Source organism: Mustela erminea, chromosome 3 (assembly GCF_009829155.1).
Source record: "Mustela erminea isolate mMusErm1 chromosome 3, mMusErm1.Pri, whole genome shotgun sequence".
In the NCBI taxonomy this organism is placed as follows: domain Eukaryota; kingdom Metazoa; phylum Chordata; class Mammalia; order Carnivora; family Mustelidae; genus Mustela; species Mustela erminea.
In genome coordinates, this window is record NC_045616.1 from 136,319,141 (window position 1) to 136,337,105 (window position 17,965).

At 37.5% G+C, this 17,965-nt stretch overlaps 1 protein-coding gene across 2 annotated transcripts in view; it reads left to right on the forward strand.

The window, feature by feature from the left end:
* Positions 1-16,702, forward strand: part of LOC116586986 (UDP-glucuronosyltransferase 3A2-like) — a 28,494-nt gene extending 11,792 nt beyond the window's left edge. For both annotated transcript variants that reach the window (XM_032337606.1, XM_032337605.1), the window contains exons 4-8: positions 3,492-3,600; positions 5,950-6,481; positions 13,356-13,587; positions 15,053-15,272; positions 16,426-16,702. In XM_032337606.1, coding sequence (XP_032193497.1) covers positions 3,492-3,600; positions 5,950-6,481; positions 13,356-13,587; positions 15,053-15,272; positions 16,426-16,702 — 1,370 coding nt within the window. The remainder of the gene's footprint in view (positions 1-3,491; positions 3,601-5,949; positions 6,482-13,355; positions 13,588-15,052; positions 15,273-16,425) is intronic.
* The last annotated feature ends 1,263 nt before the right edge of the window (positions 16,703-17,965 follow it).

The window sequence follows — 17,965 nt, forward strand, 5'->3', positions numbered from 1 at the left end:
GGAAAGACCTTCAACTGACAGGTAACTCTTCACAGGAATTCAACTGAGGTGCCACGGCTTGTGCTTTGTGTAGGGCAGCAGCATATCCCTCTTGTGAGCTCCTGTGTGAATGTTTGTGTCCTGAGTGCCCGTGCTGGATGGATCTCTGCAAAAGGAGGTTGTCCTTGATGCAATGTCATACATGTACTTCTGGAGAAAACTGAATGCGGTTAAGGTCTTGCCGGGAAAGCTTGTGTGCAGGTTGTTGAGGTAGTCCATAAGAAAGCAGTTACAAATGATTTGTCTCCTGCCAAGGTGAAGGTGAGGAGACACTGCAGCTGAGAGCTTGTTGAAATAGGAATTGATTGCCAAATAGGAATCATTGCCAAATCTATGCATGTAAAGCATCTATTAGTACTTAGACATAGTCTGCAATTTCAGTAATAATTAGAAATGGGGGGTCTTAGTATGCTACGTCATGTCCATAGCCTTATAGTAATCCACTGCAAGGCATCATTACTTCTTTTCTGGTTTAAGAATAGTCTGAATTAGGCTATTAAAATTTTATAAATTAGAGAATCAGTGGAGATAATCACTCTTTGCTTAACATATTCTATGTAATGGTTAAATCTTATTATAATCCTTAAAGATACTCTTTTAATATATATTTGGGTGTATTAACAGTTTTAATATGTTGGGCAGATCCAAAGGGTCCCTTTTTGTCAAAATTACTGTAAATGCTAAAACCTTAATTTTATTTTTGTTAATGACTTGTTACATAAGAGCAACCATAGCCACCAGGAGATAATATAAAAAATGGCTATTATGACTATGGGATATTTAGTCCTAGTAGTTAAGACAGGGCATGCAAATCTGTCCTCTATAACTAATATTTTTGACTCCTTAGAGTACAGGAATTTCTTTGATAAATTCAGTGAGTTCTTCTTATGTATCTGTTATTTTTGCCCAAGTATTCATTAAGACGATTAAGGTTTGTCATTGGTATATCTCATTCAATGTTTTTTTTTTTTTTAAAGATTTTATTTATTTATTTGAGAGAGAAACAGTGAGAGAGAGCATGAGCGAGGAGAAGGTCAGAGAGCGAAGCAGACTCCCCATGGAGCTGGGAGCCTGATGCGGGACTCGATCCCGGGACTCCGGGATCATGACCTGAGCCGAAGGCAGTCGTCCAACCAACTGAGCCACCCAGGCGTCCCTCAATGTTTAAAGTAATTTAGAAGCTTTGATGTAGAGGACAAAAGCCATTCTGTGCTTTTCTTCTGTTATAAAGGCTTTTTACAAGTAATGTTAAATTCCACATGTATCAAAGCTGAGACCTCTGTTTTATTTTCTTTCCTGACTCTCCCACCCTGCTTTCCGCCTGTCTTTCCTCTTTGTTTGGGTTGTTGTTAGATGTGTTTTGGGTCGGTGTTTGTTCTAACCTGCTCATATTTTTAAATTTCTCCCTCGGAGCACCCCAATTAGTATCATCAAGGCTAGGTAGCAGTGCCTCGCTAGCAGTGATTTTGAGAGACCTGAGATTGAGTTTGAATGAACCTGTTGAGTTAATCTCCATGGGGGTGTCATCAGTGTTTTTCCCTGTTCCTCTTTTTTTTTTTTTTTAGGGAAAAACATTTTATGATCATGGATTAGAAAAACTAATATTGTTAAAATGTACACTACCCAAAACATGTAGTGCAATCCCTATCAAAATGCCAACAGCTTTTTCTTTCCCAGAACTTGAACAATCTTCAAATTTATATGGAACTATGAAAAAGATGCAGGGTAGGCAAAGCTGTCTTGAAAAAGGAGAACAGAGTTGGAAGTATCATAAAAAATAACATGGAGGACAAGGGAAGGGAGTTGGAGGAAATTGGAAGGGAGGTGAACCATGAGAGACTATGGACTCTGAAAAACAATCTGAGGGGTTTGAAGCAGCGGTGGGTGGGAGGTTGGGGGAACCAGGTGGTGGGTATTAGAGAGGGCATGGATTGCATGGAGCACTGGGTGTGGTGCAAAAACAAGGAATACTGTTATGCTGAAAATAAAAAAAGAAAAAGAAAAAGAAAAAGAAAGCTGCTTTGTACATTAAAAAAAAAAAGTAGAAAGATCACAACTGCACAAGCTAACCATACACATACACGCTGTTCCTCTATTTTTTAAAATTTTTTTAAAATTTTTTATTTTTTATAAACATATATTTTTATCCCCAGGGATACAGGTCTGTGAATCGCCAGGTTTACATACTTCACAGCACTCACCAAAGCACATACCCTCCCCAATGTCCATAATCCCACCCCCTTCTCCCAACCCTCCCCCCCAGCAACCCTCAGTTTGTTTTGTGAGATCACGCTGTTCCTCTTTTAATCAAGGTTTTCTTTAAGCTAAAGAGATATAATCGGCAGTGGTAGCAAAAGCATTTTCTAGGATTGTAGAGTTATTTCTACTTTTGTAGGTGTGTATCTCTTCCTACCTATGACATGGTGACTGTCCTTCTTCACACCATTCATTGTACTTGTAAACTGGAATCAGTCTTACCCAGAGCACTGTTCGTAATGGGGACAGTACTTGAGACACGCAACCATGGGTCACAGGTTAATGTACTATGTACTATGTAGCCTAGTGTCAATCATGGCTCATGCTGGGATTCAGAAGCACAATCTAAGCTAACACAGAAAACAGGTTTGGTGAGACACATGGCCCCGGCCACTGAAAGGCTACTCCCATACTTTTGTCCCCAAATGCCAATTATGGAAGCTTCTGAGTAGGGTGGAGGTGAAGATTCCCCTACTTGGGTCTGGTTTGCTTGGCTTGAAACTCCTCACTTAAGAGATGGCATGTTGAGGCTTTCTTCTCTGTTTGCCAAGATATGTCCCAGAAGTTTAAGGGGGGGATAGAACTTGAAAGCTGTCATCAGTCCAACCTCAAGAATGGTGTCAGACTCCTTTACACATGACTTATGGGAGAAATTCCGGGATGTGAAGTAGGGCTGCAGAAGACCGCTTTTTAAAATCTAGAGTTTGGTAATTCTTTTGGCAGAGTGAAAAACCTGTGCATATATCACTTTAAATTTTAATGAAAATGATTTCTTTTTATAGGTGGGAAATGCCTGGGAAGCTGGGATAAAACATGTATTTAGATATGAAGTGTACCATTCACTATATGTACACTCTGGACCAATTATCTGGTACTCTTTTCTCACCTATAAAATGGTGACTAGTTACACCTTTAAGTGCAAAGTTTAAACAGAAACTTCTCTTACTTTAAAATGAGTAAAAGTGACTATCATTATATCGTTCTCAATAAAGTTTAGCAGGTTGCATGATTAAAGAAATGAGAAAGCAGAAATACCAAACCAAACCAGTTCAAAAAGCAAACATTTGAATATATATATACAATCCTTGGAGTAAACAAACACGATATCATCATGTCATTGTTAATTAGGGTTGTATGGTATCATTAAACATTTTCTTATTGGTGTTTTATTTTTAATTTTAATTTTTTTTTTTTAGAAAAGAGAAACATTTCGTACAAAGTTATCAGTTGGCTTCCATCTGAAGATCATAGAAAAGAATTTAAGAAACTTTTTGATTTCTTTGTGACAGAAGCTTTGCTTGGCAGGTAATTTCTTTTATTCTCTGAACAAAACACTTGCCACTTTAGTGATAGAAATGAATGGTTGCATGAATGGATACTTGCATGTATAGATGGATGAGTGAATGGATGGGGAGATCAATGATGGTGCAGTGGATGGATGGAGTGGATGAGTTTTGCACCCCCAAACATTCAGTCTTTGTACTGTTGCTATTCCACTGCAAACATGTATGTATTTTCATATAGTGAGGGAATACATGTATGTATTTCCATATAGTGAGGATTCCTTCTGGATCTTCCAGGCAACATTTCACCTAGATATTTGTTTTCATACTCTACAACAAAGAAGGTGGTTTAGACAACTTAAATTTCTCATTGTTGTTAGGCAAGTGAGACCCACCATGTAATACTTATTTATCCTCTCTTACCCTCACATAAATTCAAGAATAGAAAGATGCTTATGAATATATATATTTTTAAAGATTTTCTTATGTATTTGACAGAGAGAGAGAGAAAGAGAGAGAGAGAGATTTCAAGTAGGCAGAGAGGCAGGCAGAGAGAGAGGGGGAAGCCAGGCTCCCAGCTGAGCAGAGAGCCTGATGTGGGGCTTGATCCCAGGACCCTGTGATCATGACCAGAGCTGAAGGCAGAGGCTTAACCCACTGAACTACCCAGGCATCTTGAATATTGTTTTTTTTAATACCTTCAACCACTGTCTTTTAAACTCATTTGAAAAACCAAGTATCTTGGTGATACAAAATGAGTGAATAACCTGAGAGTAGTGTTCATTACCTGGGAAATATAGAAAGTTGTCACTTATCATGTTATAGGGAAAAGACACAAATTCATTCCTGCTGGGTTAATACAGTGGCCTCATCTCTATCTCCCTTCTTTCCATAGAAATTTTATTTGCTACAAGGTGATTCTAAAATCTGGCTTTTTCCATAAATCCTTTTTCCTTAGTCAGACTAGAAGACTAAATTCTCTCATCTATAAGAGATCTGATCTGAAGTTCTCATTTGAAGCTTTGTCTATTTTATCTTGTGTTGCTACTCACATATTTAAAAATTATATGTCTTGTCTCTTCTACCTCACTTGATTATTTTAGAGACCAGTTTTATACACACGTTAGATATGGTACAATATGTGAAGCACAGCACTTTCCTGTATTTCTTCAATGGATTAACTTAATTTCCAATATGATTAATGCTCTACTTTTAAAGAATTTGTACTTCATATCTTGAATTTTCAACGATATTAATCAATATTTCTTTAAATAAAATCTTTTATAATGTAATAGAGAATAATTTCAGCTAATCATCTATTGTCACACGAAGGTGATTTTAAATCCCATGTATATCTGCATATTGCTAATAAGCTCTCACCTATGGTCCTTCTTTAAGTGGGCTGGTAGGGTAGAATGTTGCACAGGTTACAGGTTTGCTGGGCCTTGGTTCTCTCAGTCCTTCATTCAATAGGAGGCCCATGGGTCTCCAAAGCACCTGGCCTGTAACCTCTCATCAAGAATATTCTCATCTATCACCCATATGCTGTATAAAAAAGGTCATATTCTTTGCAGACACTGATGGCAAAACATTGAGAGACTAATTCCTGGAATAGTGCCATAAAGAAGAGTCTTAATAGGTAGTGGTAAAATTCTAGCATGAACTTTTGTGACTACTCCAGCTGGCATGAAATGGAAGGATAATAGTTAGATTTGAATAGGCTTTTATTTTTGTTTGTTTAAAACTGTTAATCTCTTTAGGTAGGAAGAGATAAATCTCATGTTCAACTTAAGATTTAGATTCTAATACTACTGTCAGAAAGTTCCTTGTATGAGACAATCTGTCAAATTCAGGATATACCCAGTTTCAAATAAATGAATATTGATGCCATGAAGTTATTTCCATAGTTTGGTTAGGAAACAGGATAGTCACTTGTAAGATGTCAGTATGAAACTTCAACAGAAGAAATGAAACAAATTAACTTCAACAGAACATCACAGAATGTATCAGCTAGACATGGGACTCTGAGATCTACTAGTGACAGAGAATGTTTTCGATGTAGAATGACCTTAAAAAGAACAAAGTAAATCAAAACAAAAAGACGAACTAGAAGGACCATGAATTAACTTTACTAGTGCATACATATGGATTGGCCAGAGAAAGGGGAGGGGAGGAAGTGAGAACATTTTAGGAAGCAGAAACACCCAGAGCAGAGTGATGAGAGCAGAGTATTCATTAGACACTGGTAAATTATGTGGGCTAATGCCAGATATGATCTTACTTACCTGGGATATGTTCTTTGAGCCAAAGATTCTCTTAAGCTTTGTGAAATTACAGCTCCAATGAATATTTGCCATTAATTTTTTTACAGGGAAACACCTGACAATTTTTTTAAGTTAATGATACAACTGGGAATCCAATGCAGTGATTTGCTCAAGAGAGGTGATATCATGGATTCCCTGAAAAATGAGAACTTTGACCTGATATTCATTGAAGCATTTGACTTCTGTTCTTTCCTGGTTGCTGAGAAGCTTGGAAAGCCATTTGTGGCAATTCTTCCCACACAGTTTAACACTTTGGACCTTGGGCTACCAAGCCCTGTGTCTTATGTTCCAGTATTCCATTCCTTGCTAACTGACCACATGGACTTCTGGGGAAGACTGAAGAATTTGTTGAAGTTCTTTGGTGTTTCCATGAAGCAATGGCAAGTCCAGTCTATATTTGACAACACCATCAAGGAACATTTTCCAGAAGGTCTAAGGCCAGTTCTGTCTCATCTTCTAAGGAAAGCAGAGCTGTGGTTTGTTAACTCTGACTTTGCCCTTGAGTTTGCTCGGCCTCTACTTCCCAATACTGTATATGTTGGAGGCTTAATGGTGAGACCTGTTAAACCAGTACCACAAGTAAGTGAAACCTTAGCTCTCAATATGGACTTCATGGAGAGCTCTTTAATGCAGAACTGGTGTCTCCCCTGCCAGTAGGAACTGGGAGTGATGTAGTGTGAGAAAGACAACAATGAGAATATATATTTTAATTTATTTTATACTATAAATACATATTTATTTTTATATTTTTCTAGTCTATTTTTCGTATTTGATTTTATTTCAAATTTGATTTTATTGTGGTAAAAACAATATGAGATCTACACCCTTATCAAATTTTTAACAGTACAAAATATAATTATTTACTGTAGGGATCATGTGTACCTCACATCTGTAAGATATTATTCATCTTGCTTACCTGAAACTCTTCATGGAATAACAACTACCCTTTTCCCTCACCCTCCTACCCTTAGAAACCAACTCCCACTTTTGATTCTAAAATGTGACTATATTTGATGCTTTCTATAAGTTAATTTATACAGTATTTGCTATTCTGGCTTATGCCGCTTAGCATAATTTCCCTAAGATTCGTTTTCTCATATTGGAAAATTTCCTCCTTGAAGGGTAAGCAATAGGTAGTATTCCATTATATACATACAATATATACATATTGTATACATATACAACATATACATATTGTATATGTATATATACATATATATCTATCTATATATATATCACAGTTTCTTTACCCACTTATCTTTTGAATGTACATTGTTTCTTACCACATCTAGGCTATTGTGAATAATGCATCAATAAACATGGGAATACAGATATCTCTTTGAGATCTTTATATTCATTCTCTTGAGTATAGAAAGAGAATCAGATTGCTCCATCATATGGTGGTTCTATTTTTAATTTTGCGGGGAATTTCCATACTGTTTTCCATAGTGCCTTCACCATTTTTCATTCCTAACAACAGTATATGATAGTTGTTTTTTCTCCATATCATTAACACGTCTTCTGTTTTTTAGTAATAACCATACCAATAGGTGTGAATTCATATCACACTGTGGTATTGATTTGTATTTCCCTGATGACCAGTGTTGCTGAGCATTTTTTCATATATGTGTTTGCCATTTGCATGTTGTCTTTGGATGCATGTCTATTTCAGTCCTTAGCCTACTTTTTAATGGGGTTATAAGATTTTTTAATTTTTTTGCTATGGAGTTGTAGACTTTTCCTATACATTTTAGAGATTAATTTCTTATCAGGGATAGTTTGTAGTATTTTCTATTCTGTACGTTGTCTGTTACCTTCTTGATTTTTTCTTTTACCGTGCAGAAGCTTTTTAGTTTAGCTTAATGTAGTCCTAGTTGGTTTTATGGTTGTTGTTTGTTTTGGTGTTTGTTCATTTTGAATTTGATATTTCATTTTCTTTTGCATTGTGCTATATCACTGAAATCATTGTTAAGACCAATGCCATGAAAGTTTTCCCCTATGTTTTCTTCTAAGAGCTTTGTAGTTTCTTACATTTAAATATTTAAATCTTTAATCCATTTTGAGTTAAGTTTTTTGTATGGTGTAAGGTGAGGGTCGATTTTATTCTTGTTCATGTGAATATCCAATGCTGGGGGTAGGGATTCTGATCAGATGGTGTTTTCAAAGCTATTTGCTGTATTCAGTGAGACTGGTTACACATTTGCCTGGGGTAGAGTTCATCTTCAGTTCTTTAAATATATATATATTTAATATTTCTTTTGGGGAGTGAGAGCATGGAGCATCTTATTCTGATGTCATGCTCTACTCTTTTCAATTTTATGTAATAGATTTATATTAATCTTATAATTATCAAAAGACAACAAAGCTGATTTTAAATGGTCTCTTGGCTGGCAGATCTTTGGTGTAGTGTTGGATGGAGTCAAAATAGAGCCAGATAGGACAATAGAGTAAAGGCTGTGAGCTGGGGACAACCAAACAATGCAGACGAAGAAGAAACGAATTTTTGAAGAATCGACAAAAGTGTATTAACACTCATTTTTAGAGGATTAAATCAGAACTTCTTAAGAATCATCTAGGGGTAGTTATATACTAATTAATACCACACAAAACAGACTATGTCATAACTTTGCAAGAGATAAGGATATTTTATAAAATAACAAAATCAGTCAATGTAATACAACATGCCATTAGAATGAAGGGAAGAAAAAAATCATGTCAAGAGGTGCAGAAAAGATTTTTTTCCCTTTTTTTAAACTTTTTTAAATTTATTTTTTATTTATTGTCAGCATAACAGTATTCATTATTTTTGCACCACACCCAGTGCTCCATGCAATCCGTGCCATCTATAATACCCACCACCTGATACCCCAACTTCCCACCCCCCGTGACTTCAAACCCCTCAGATTGTTTCTCAGAGTCCATAGTCTCTCATGGTTCACCTCCCCTTCCAATTTCCCCTAACTCCCTTCTCCTCTCTAACTCCCCATGTCCTCCATGCTATTTGTTATGCTCCACAAATAAGTGAAACCATATGATAATTGACTCTCTCTGCTTGACTTATTTCACTCAGCATAATCTCTTCCAGTCCCGTCTATGTTGCTACAAAAGTTGGGTATTCATCCTTTCTGATGGAGGCATAATACTCCATAGTGTATATGGACCACATCTTCCTTATCCATTCGTCTGTTGAAGGGCATCTTGGTATTCCACAGTTTGGCGACTGTGGCCATTGCTGCTATAAACATTGGGGTACAGATGGCCCTTCTTTTCATGACATCTGTATCTTTGTGGTAAATACCCAGGAGTGCAATTGCAGGGTCATAGGGAAGCTCTATTTTTAATTTCTTGAGGAATATCCACACTGTTCTCCAAAGAGGCTGCACCAACTTGCATTCTGACCAACAGTGTAAGAGGGTTTCCCTTTCTCCACATCCCCTCCAACACATGTTATTTCCTGTCTTGCTAATTTTGGCCATTCTAACTGGCATAAGGTGATATCTCAATGTGGTTTTAATTTGAATCTCCCTGAGGGCTAATGATGATGAACATTTTTTCATGTGTCTGATACAAAACTAACTCCTTTTCATGATAAAAATACTCACAGAGCTAGGGGTAGAAAGGTACTTCTTGAACATGATAAAGAGTTATGGTACACTCTCTGCATAACATTCATTATGATAGACTGCAATTGTGCTGCCTAAGATCAGTGGTCTGAGATGCCCTCCCATCACTGCTATTCAAATATGCCCTTGACAGAGCAAGTAGACAAGAAAAGGACAAGAAAGTCACCCAAATTGGACAATGTAGAAATAGTTTGATTTTCATATGATGTAATTCTCTATGGAGAAACTCCCAAAGAATTCATATCCCAGAAAGAAACTACTAGATGTAATAAATGAGTTCAGCAAAGTTGCATGGGAAAATATCAATGTGCAATTATGTCCCATATGGCAGCTATGAGCAATCTGTAAATGAAATTAAGTAAACTATTCTATTTACAACAGGATCCAATTAAACTGAGGATTTGAAAGACATGTACACAGGACACTACAAAATAGCTGAAAGAAATTCTGGGAGACCTAAATAAATAGAAAGATATCTCCAGACCATAGATTGTGATACTTAATCTTATTAAGAGAATACTACTACTCAAAGTGATCTACAGATTTGATCTAATCCTTATCAATGGCTCAATGGCTTCTTCTTTTTATAGAAATGAAAAAGCCAATTTTCAAATTCATATGGTAATGTTACGAGACCTTGAATTGCCAAAAGAACATGAAGAAGAACAGTTCGATGACTCATACATCTGTGACCAATTCATTTTTGACAAGGGTGCCAAAACCATTCAAAGAAGGAAAGAATAGTTTCTTTAGCAAATAATGTTGATCCTGCTAGATTTTTACATGAAAGAGAATGTATTTCAGGCTTCCTTACACTACATACTGAAATTAACTCAAAATGGATCAATGGCCTAAATAAAGAACTAAGAACCATAAAAATCTCAGAAGAAAGGAAAGGCATAAATCTGCATGGACTTGTAATTGGTAATGAATTTGTAGATGTGATGTGGGAAGCATGAGTAACAAAATGAAAAGCAGATAAATAGGACTTCATCAGGATTAAAACCTGCTCTGTATCAAAGGGCATTATGTAGAAAATGAAAGGACAACCTATCAGGTACAAGATAAGCATGTCCTCTTACTAGGCCCTCTTTGCCTCATACTGGAGGTCCTAGGTAAATAATAGAAAAGGGAATAATAGGCATATAGGTTAGGAAGGGATCAATGAAACTGCTTTTGTTCACAGATGACATGATGGTCCAATACAAAAATCTGAAAAAGAAAAAACAAATAAAAATTCCTGTAACTTTAGTAAGCAATTAGTGCAATGTCACAAGATACAAGTTTAATGTATAAAACCAGTCTTATATATAAACAATTCACAGAAGAATGTGAAATTAAAAACACTATGCCATTTATGTTAGCATCACCAAAATTGGGAATAAACCTAACAAGATCCATATATGGAAAACTACAAAGGTCTAATGAAGGAAATCAAAGATCTAAATAAGTGGAGAGAATATGTTCATAGATAGGAAGAGTCAATATTGTCAAGTATTTAGTTCTCTCTAAATTGATCAATACATTCAATGCAATCACAATAAAAATCTCACCAATTTATTTTGTAGATAATTATGCAATGATACTAAAATTAGCATGGAGAACCAAAATTCTAAAGAGCCAACCCAATATTGAAGATGAACCCAATATTGAACTTCAACCCAATTGAAGCCAACCCAATATTGAAGAAAGTTGGAGGGCTGACATTACCAACTTGATTACTTATTATAAAGCTACAATAATCAAGATGGAATGATATTGGCAGAAGATTAGGAAAAGAGTCAACATAACACAATAGAGAACCCCAAAATAGACCCACCTAAATTTAGTAAACTGATGATTCACAAAGAAGTAAGGATAATTGTATAGTGAAAACACAGACTTTCAAAAAATTGTGCAGGAAAAATGGATATCTGCACACACACACACACACACACACACACACACACACACACACACACAATTAGGCCAAGATCGTAGACACTTAAAGAAAATTAACTCCAATAGACCACAGACCTAAATATAAATGGCAAATGGTAATGTATAAATCTTTTAGAATGTGATATCAGAGAAAATCTAGATGAAATGGAGTGTGGTGAAAACTTTTAAATTGCAAAACCTAAGTTGTATTCTATAAAGAAAAAGAAGTTGATCAGTGTGTGAAGCTGAAATTGAAATTTCTGTTCGGGATAGGCACTGTCAAGAGAATGAAAAGAAGAGCCACAAGAACAAGAACAAGAGAAAGTATTTGGAAGAGACCTATCTTTCATTTTCCCCCCTGCTTTAGTAGTTTATTAATAAGATTATAGTTACTGATTTCTGAATAGTTAACCACCTTTGCATCCCCGGGTAAATCCTATCTGGTCACAATATATTCTCATTTTTAAAAATTTTATTGTGTTATGTTAGTCACCACATAGTACTTCATTAGTTTTTTTTAAATTTTTTAAATTTATTTTCAGCATAACAGTATTCATTATTTTTGCACCACACCCAGTTTTTGATGTAGTGTTCCATGATTCATTGTTTGCATATAATACCCAGTGCTCATTGCAATACATTTCCTCCTCAATTTTTAAAATAGTTATTAAAATACACAAATAAGCACTTTATACACACAAATATACACAGTATACAAGAATTCTAGAACTTAACAGTAAAAAAAAAACAATAATTTTTTAAATCCAGAAATAATGGAGGTTTTATTTTCCCTTTTTTATCCATAATTGACAAGAATGTTATTTTCTTATCATTAAACTTTTAATAGATTAATAGTGTTTTATGCCAACCTCTGGCACATTATTTATTTATTTATTATTATTATTTTTAAATTTTTTGACAAACATATAATATATTATTTGTTTTAGGGGTACAGGTCTGTGATTTATCAGTCTTACACAATTCATAGCACTCACCATGGCACATACCTTCCTCAATGTCCATCACCCAGTCACCCCATTCCTCTCATTGCCCTCCCTTCTAGCAGCCCTCAATTTGAGAAGGCCAATAATTTTAAAATGGGCTAACCCCTCAGCACAGAAGACAGACAGATGGCTAATAAGCATACAAAGGAGCCAATAGTAGAAAAATTTCCCCAGCATCTACCTCAGCCTCCAGAAGATATGCTGCCTTTTACTGGGCCAGGACAGGAGCTGGCACTCTCCCAGGCACTAGCACCTCTGGTCTAGCATTGGAACACTCTGAAATGACCATATCTGCAACACCTAGAATGAGGGATGAGGTACTGGGTCATGTTTTCAATGAAGGAAGAGATTCCCACCACCCCAACTTTGCTCTTCTATAAAACATTGTAATACATGTAAGTCCTAGATCTAGGTGTTGGTGCTACAGTATGCTCTGAGTTCCTCAAGGACAACTTGGACTATTGTGGTAGTGACTGGACACCTACAGCTGTCTTCACATATATCTGTGATTACTGAACGTGTTTATATGGTAGGATGTGTCTTTTTCTGGAAGAAGAAGTAGATGAGGTAGCTGAGGTAGATGCTGGGGAAATGTTTCTACTATTGGCTCTTTTGTATTCTTATTAGCCATCTGTCTGTCTTCTGTGTTGAGGGGATAGCCCATTTTTAAATTATTGGTCTTCTCAAATTGAGGGCTGCTGGAATGGAGGAGAAATGACTTCAGTACCACCAGACACAATGGACCAGAGTGCAGAGGGCACTGAGCTGTTCAGAGGCTTCAAGACAGTGAGCTCTAGGCACAGATAGGAGGTTTGTATTCAGCAAAAAGCCGACTTTCATTTCATGGCTGTCTAGGCTTTGATGAACAACTTTGTTCACCTCCTTTCTTTTCTTCCCTCTCTCTAGGAATTTGAGAATTTCATTGCCAAATTTGGAGACTCTGGTTTTGTCCTTGTGGCCCTGGGCTCTATTGTGAGTATATATCAGTCCCAGGAAGTTCTCAGGGAGATGAACAGTGCCTTTGCTCATCTGTCTCAAGGGGTGATATGGAAGTGTAATTCTTCTCATTGGTCCAAAGATGTCAAATTGTCTGCAAATGTGAAAATCATGGACTGGCTTCCTCAGAATGACCTCTTAGGTAAGAACTCTTCAGTTCTACTCCTCTCTTTCCATTTATTTATCTTTAAGTTTCCACTGCAGAACCCCACCAACATGAGGAAGGGCATCTAGTATCTAAAGATAATCTTTAGAGGACAGGAATGGAGCAGTCAGCTGGAGTTCTTGGGAAATCAGACTCTGCTTCCCAAATGGCTAAACCTGCCATGTTTTCTTTCTTTCTATTCTAGTCCTGATACCTGTGGCCAGAAATGATATAATCATCAGGTTATTTTGACCCTACACTACTTGGCAAAGGCCAAGGTAGCCCAGACACAAATGAAGACAGTTTGTGAACTCTGAGAACATATATTGGGGTTCTTGTTGCCACTGTGGTTCCTAGCCTCTTGAATATGTTAGGCTGTGTGCCACTACAGACACACATTCCCACACATTTTAGTATATTCTCCTACCCTGCAAAAGATGTCCTCATGCTCTCACAAAATTGATATTTATCATTTGTAAAGAGTGTGCCAAAATATTTATATGTAAAGCTGAGTAAACTGTCAGCTGGTTATTTGTTCCATCGGTTCTTTGGTAACAGAGAACTCCCTATACCCCAATACATTTTCTTTGTCCTTTGTGTCACTTTTTGGAGCCCATCAGTACCACAACCACTTCCTACAGCAGAGGCTCATCCCCCAATTATGGCTCACAAATATATTGGAACTTAAAATAGAGGGTTCTGCACATTTATTCAGAAGGCTTGTTGTAGGTAAAAAGGATTCTGATTTTCAAAAAAATACAAATAGATTCTGATGCACATCTCTATTGAGAGGCAGTGTTTGAGATGAACTCTTCATTATCAACACTTGTTTTAGTTTTCTCTAAATATAAGTGGACTGAGCACACAGAAACTAGAAATACTAAGTTGGGTGGTCCATCATAGCTTACTTTATAGGATTTCTTATGAACTTGAGGAGAAAACACATATAGTACAAGTTTGATGAGTGCTGCGTGAGATGTGATATCAATAAAAGTGTTAACATTTCAGGTAAGGGGGAAGTGAAAAGGAAGTGAAGGGGAGAGCACAAGACAGAGACAGTCAGAGATAGAAAACCAGAGAAGATACAGACAGAGTGACACTAGGAGAGACTAAGAAAGGACAGAGATAATAGAAGGAAGGTGAGAATGTGGAGAGAGAAAGATGGATGCATGAGTGTATGGATTAATGGGTCAATGGGAAGAAGAATATGTCTTTCTTAGCACTGTTCTCTGAACTTTTCCTGGGTTTTGCCTCTTAAATATATTGGTTTAGAGGAATCTCTGTACAGAGACAAGGTCAGAATTTTATATCTTGGAATGTGTGTGCTAAGTGTGTCCTAAGCTAAATCAATAAATACAAGTTTACAACATGCTTTAAGATCCCTTTGTAGTTTTTCTGTCCTTGGAAATTTGTCTGGTATTCTGAAAATTTTCACCCTGAAATATTTCCTGATTTGCAACAGCTCACCCACGCATCCGTCTCTTTGTCACCCATGGTGGATTGAATAGCATAATGGAGGCCATCCAACATGGTGTACCCATGGTAGGGATTCCTGTCCTTGGAGAACAGGCTGAAAACCTGATCCGAGTAGAAGCCAAAAAGTTTGGTGTCTCTATCCAACTTAAACAGATCAGGGCAGAGACATTGGCTCTGAAGATGAAGGAAGTCATTGAAGACAAGAGGTATGGAGCTCTCTGGCCTTATGGTCACTTTGGATGAAACAAACTGTCAAACACATAGGGCACTATATGGTTCTTTTTTTGTAATGAAAGATAAAACTTCAAGATGTGGAATATTAGGTGTGTAGTTCTGACACCTGACATGTCTGAGAACAAGGCAATGCAGGTTAGATGTTGAGAACAACTTCTTCCCTAACTGTTGTGACCATCTCGAATTATTTACACAGGATCTCTGAGAGTTCTTCTATTTTGGGAGTGCTTATAGTAGAATTACACTGAGGCAGGAAGTTGCCTTCTTGTCCCCAAAATGCCACACTGTTTCTGGATTCAGGCCTTTGTCAGTGCTGCTCCCTAGAACATGCTTCCCTTCTCTTGCCAGGGCTGACTCATCTGACAGCCAAACTCATCTTCAATGTCTTCTCCTCAGAGAGGCAGGCAGTCTTTGTCTGACTGTCCTAAATACACCAGTTTCTCACCACTTTTAATCATAATTCACTTTTCTGTCTTAACCCTTCACAGGATCAGTCGCTATCCCCATTTCTTTCTGTTTTAATTCACTGTGTGTCCCTCACATTAGAAAGTAGAAAGTAGCTCCCCTGGATGGTCAAGTGTGTCTCTTTTTTCTCCTGTGTTCGCAGGGCCTAGCACAGGGCTTTCCAGAAAGTACGGTGGGGTGTATTTCTACTAAGTGAGTCAGTAAAAGGTTCCATGTTCTCTTATGTAAATTGCCATCCAGCTTAAAGATGTGGTAACCATGATAAACTGAATATCTTATTAGGGTCTCAAGGTCATTTACCCTGATTTGGGTGTATGTTATATCACATATATTCATAAATACTTTCTCCTTTAGCCTACCAAAAGCTCCCTGGATAGAGACTCATCCTTAAATTTAGTCACTTTTTAAATAATTTGGCACTTTTCGCACTAGGCATGGATCTTTGCATGGATAGACCAGTTAGAACTTTTCCATGAGACCCAGCTAGACTGTGATAAGGCCAGGTCAATATCTTTTCCTTGAAACTGAGTCTTTTGTGCATATGCATGAAAGTGTGTGTGTGTGTGTGTGTGTGTGTGTGTGTGTGTGTGTGTGTGATACAAGGTCTCTAAGGCTTCTGAGACCACATGAGTAACGCCCAACCTCTGTCTCTGCTAACAGGTACAAGTCAGCAGCTGTGGCCGCCAGTATCATCAGGCGCTCCCACCCCCTGACCCCTGCCCAGAGGTTAGTGGGCTGGATCGACCACATCCTCCAGACAGGGGGTGCAGCCCACCTCAAGCCCCATGGCCTGCGGCAGCCATGGCATGAGCAGTACATGCTGGATGTCTTCTTGTTCCTGCTGGTGGTCACCCTGGGCACACTGTGGCTCTGTGGGAAGCTGGTGGGCATGGTAGCCAGGTGGTTGTGTGGAGCCAGGAAGCTGAAGAAGGCCTGATGGAGGTGCTGTCTTGGTGCAGGTTTGGGGAACCACTTGTTGTAGAAGGCTTTCCCCAGCACAGGGCAACCCTGGTGTCTTCCCTACATTGGCACTTGAGGGTGGCACAAAATTTCTTTTCACTATTTTCTGTCTGTGTTTAAGAATTCTTGTGAAGCACTCTTGGGATTCTTCTTTTGAATTGTGGTAAAATATATATTTTATAAAATTTATCATTTTATTTATTTTTTTAAATTTAATTTTATTTTTTAGTGTTCCAAGATTCATTGTTTATGCACCACACCCAGTGCTCCATGCAATACGTGCCCTCCTTAATACCCACTACCAGGCTCACCTAACTCTCTACTCTACTCCCCTCCAAAATCCTCAGTTTGTTTCTCAGAGTCCACAGTCTCTCATGTTTTGTCTCCCTCTCCGATTTCCCCCAATTCACTTTTCCTTCCCTTCTCCTAATGTCCTCTATGTTATTCTTTTTACTCCATAAGTAAGTGAAACCATATGATAATAGACTCTCTCTGCTTGACTTATTTCACTAAGCATAATCTCCTCCAGTCCCATCCATGTTGATACAAAAGTTGGGTATTCATCCTTCCTGATGGAGGCATAATACTCCATTGTATATATGAACCATATCTTCTTTATCCATTTGTCTGTTAAAGGGCATCTTGGCTCTTTCCACAGTTTGGCGAGCTGTGGCCATTGCTGCTATGAACATTGGGGTACACATGGCCCTTCTTTTCACTACATCTGTATCTTCACAGTAAATACCCAGTAATGCAATTGCAGGGTCATAGGGTAGCTCTATTATTAATTTCTTAAGGAATCTTTTCCACACTCTTTTCCAAAGTGGCTGCACCAACTTGCATTCCCACCAAGAGTATAAGAGGGTTCCCCTTCCTCCACATCCTCTCCAACACTTGCTGTTTACTGTTTTGATCATTTTGGCCATTCTAACTGGTGTAAGGTGGTATCTCAATGTGGTTTTGATTTGAATCTCCCTGATGGCTATTCATCTCCCTGATGAATATTTTTTTATGTGTTTTTTTTTGTATGTCTTCTTTGTATTTGTATGTCTTTTGTATGTCTTTTTTGTATGCCTTCTTTGGAGAAGTATCTATTCATGTCTTCTGCCCATTTTTTTGACATGATTACCTGTTTTGTGTGTGTGTTGAGTTTGAGGAGTTCTTTATAGATCTTGGGCATCAGCCCTTTGTCTTTAGTGTCATTTCTGAATATCTTCTCCCATTCTGTGGGTTGCCTCTT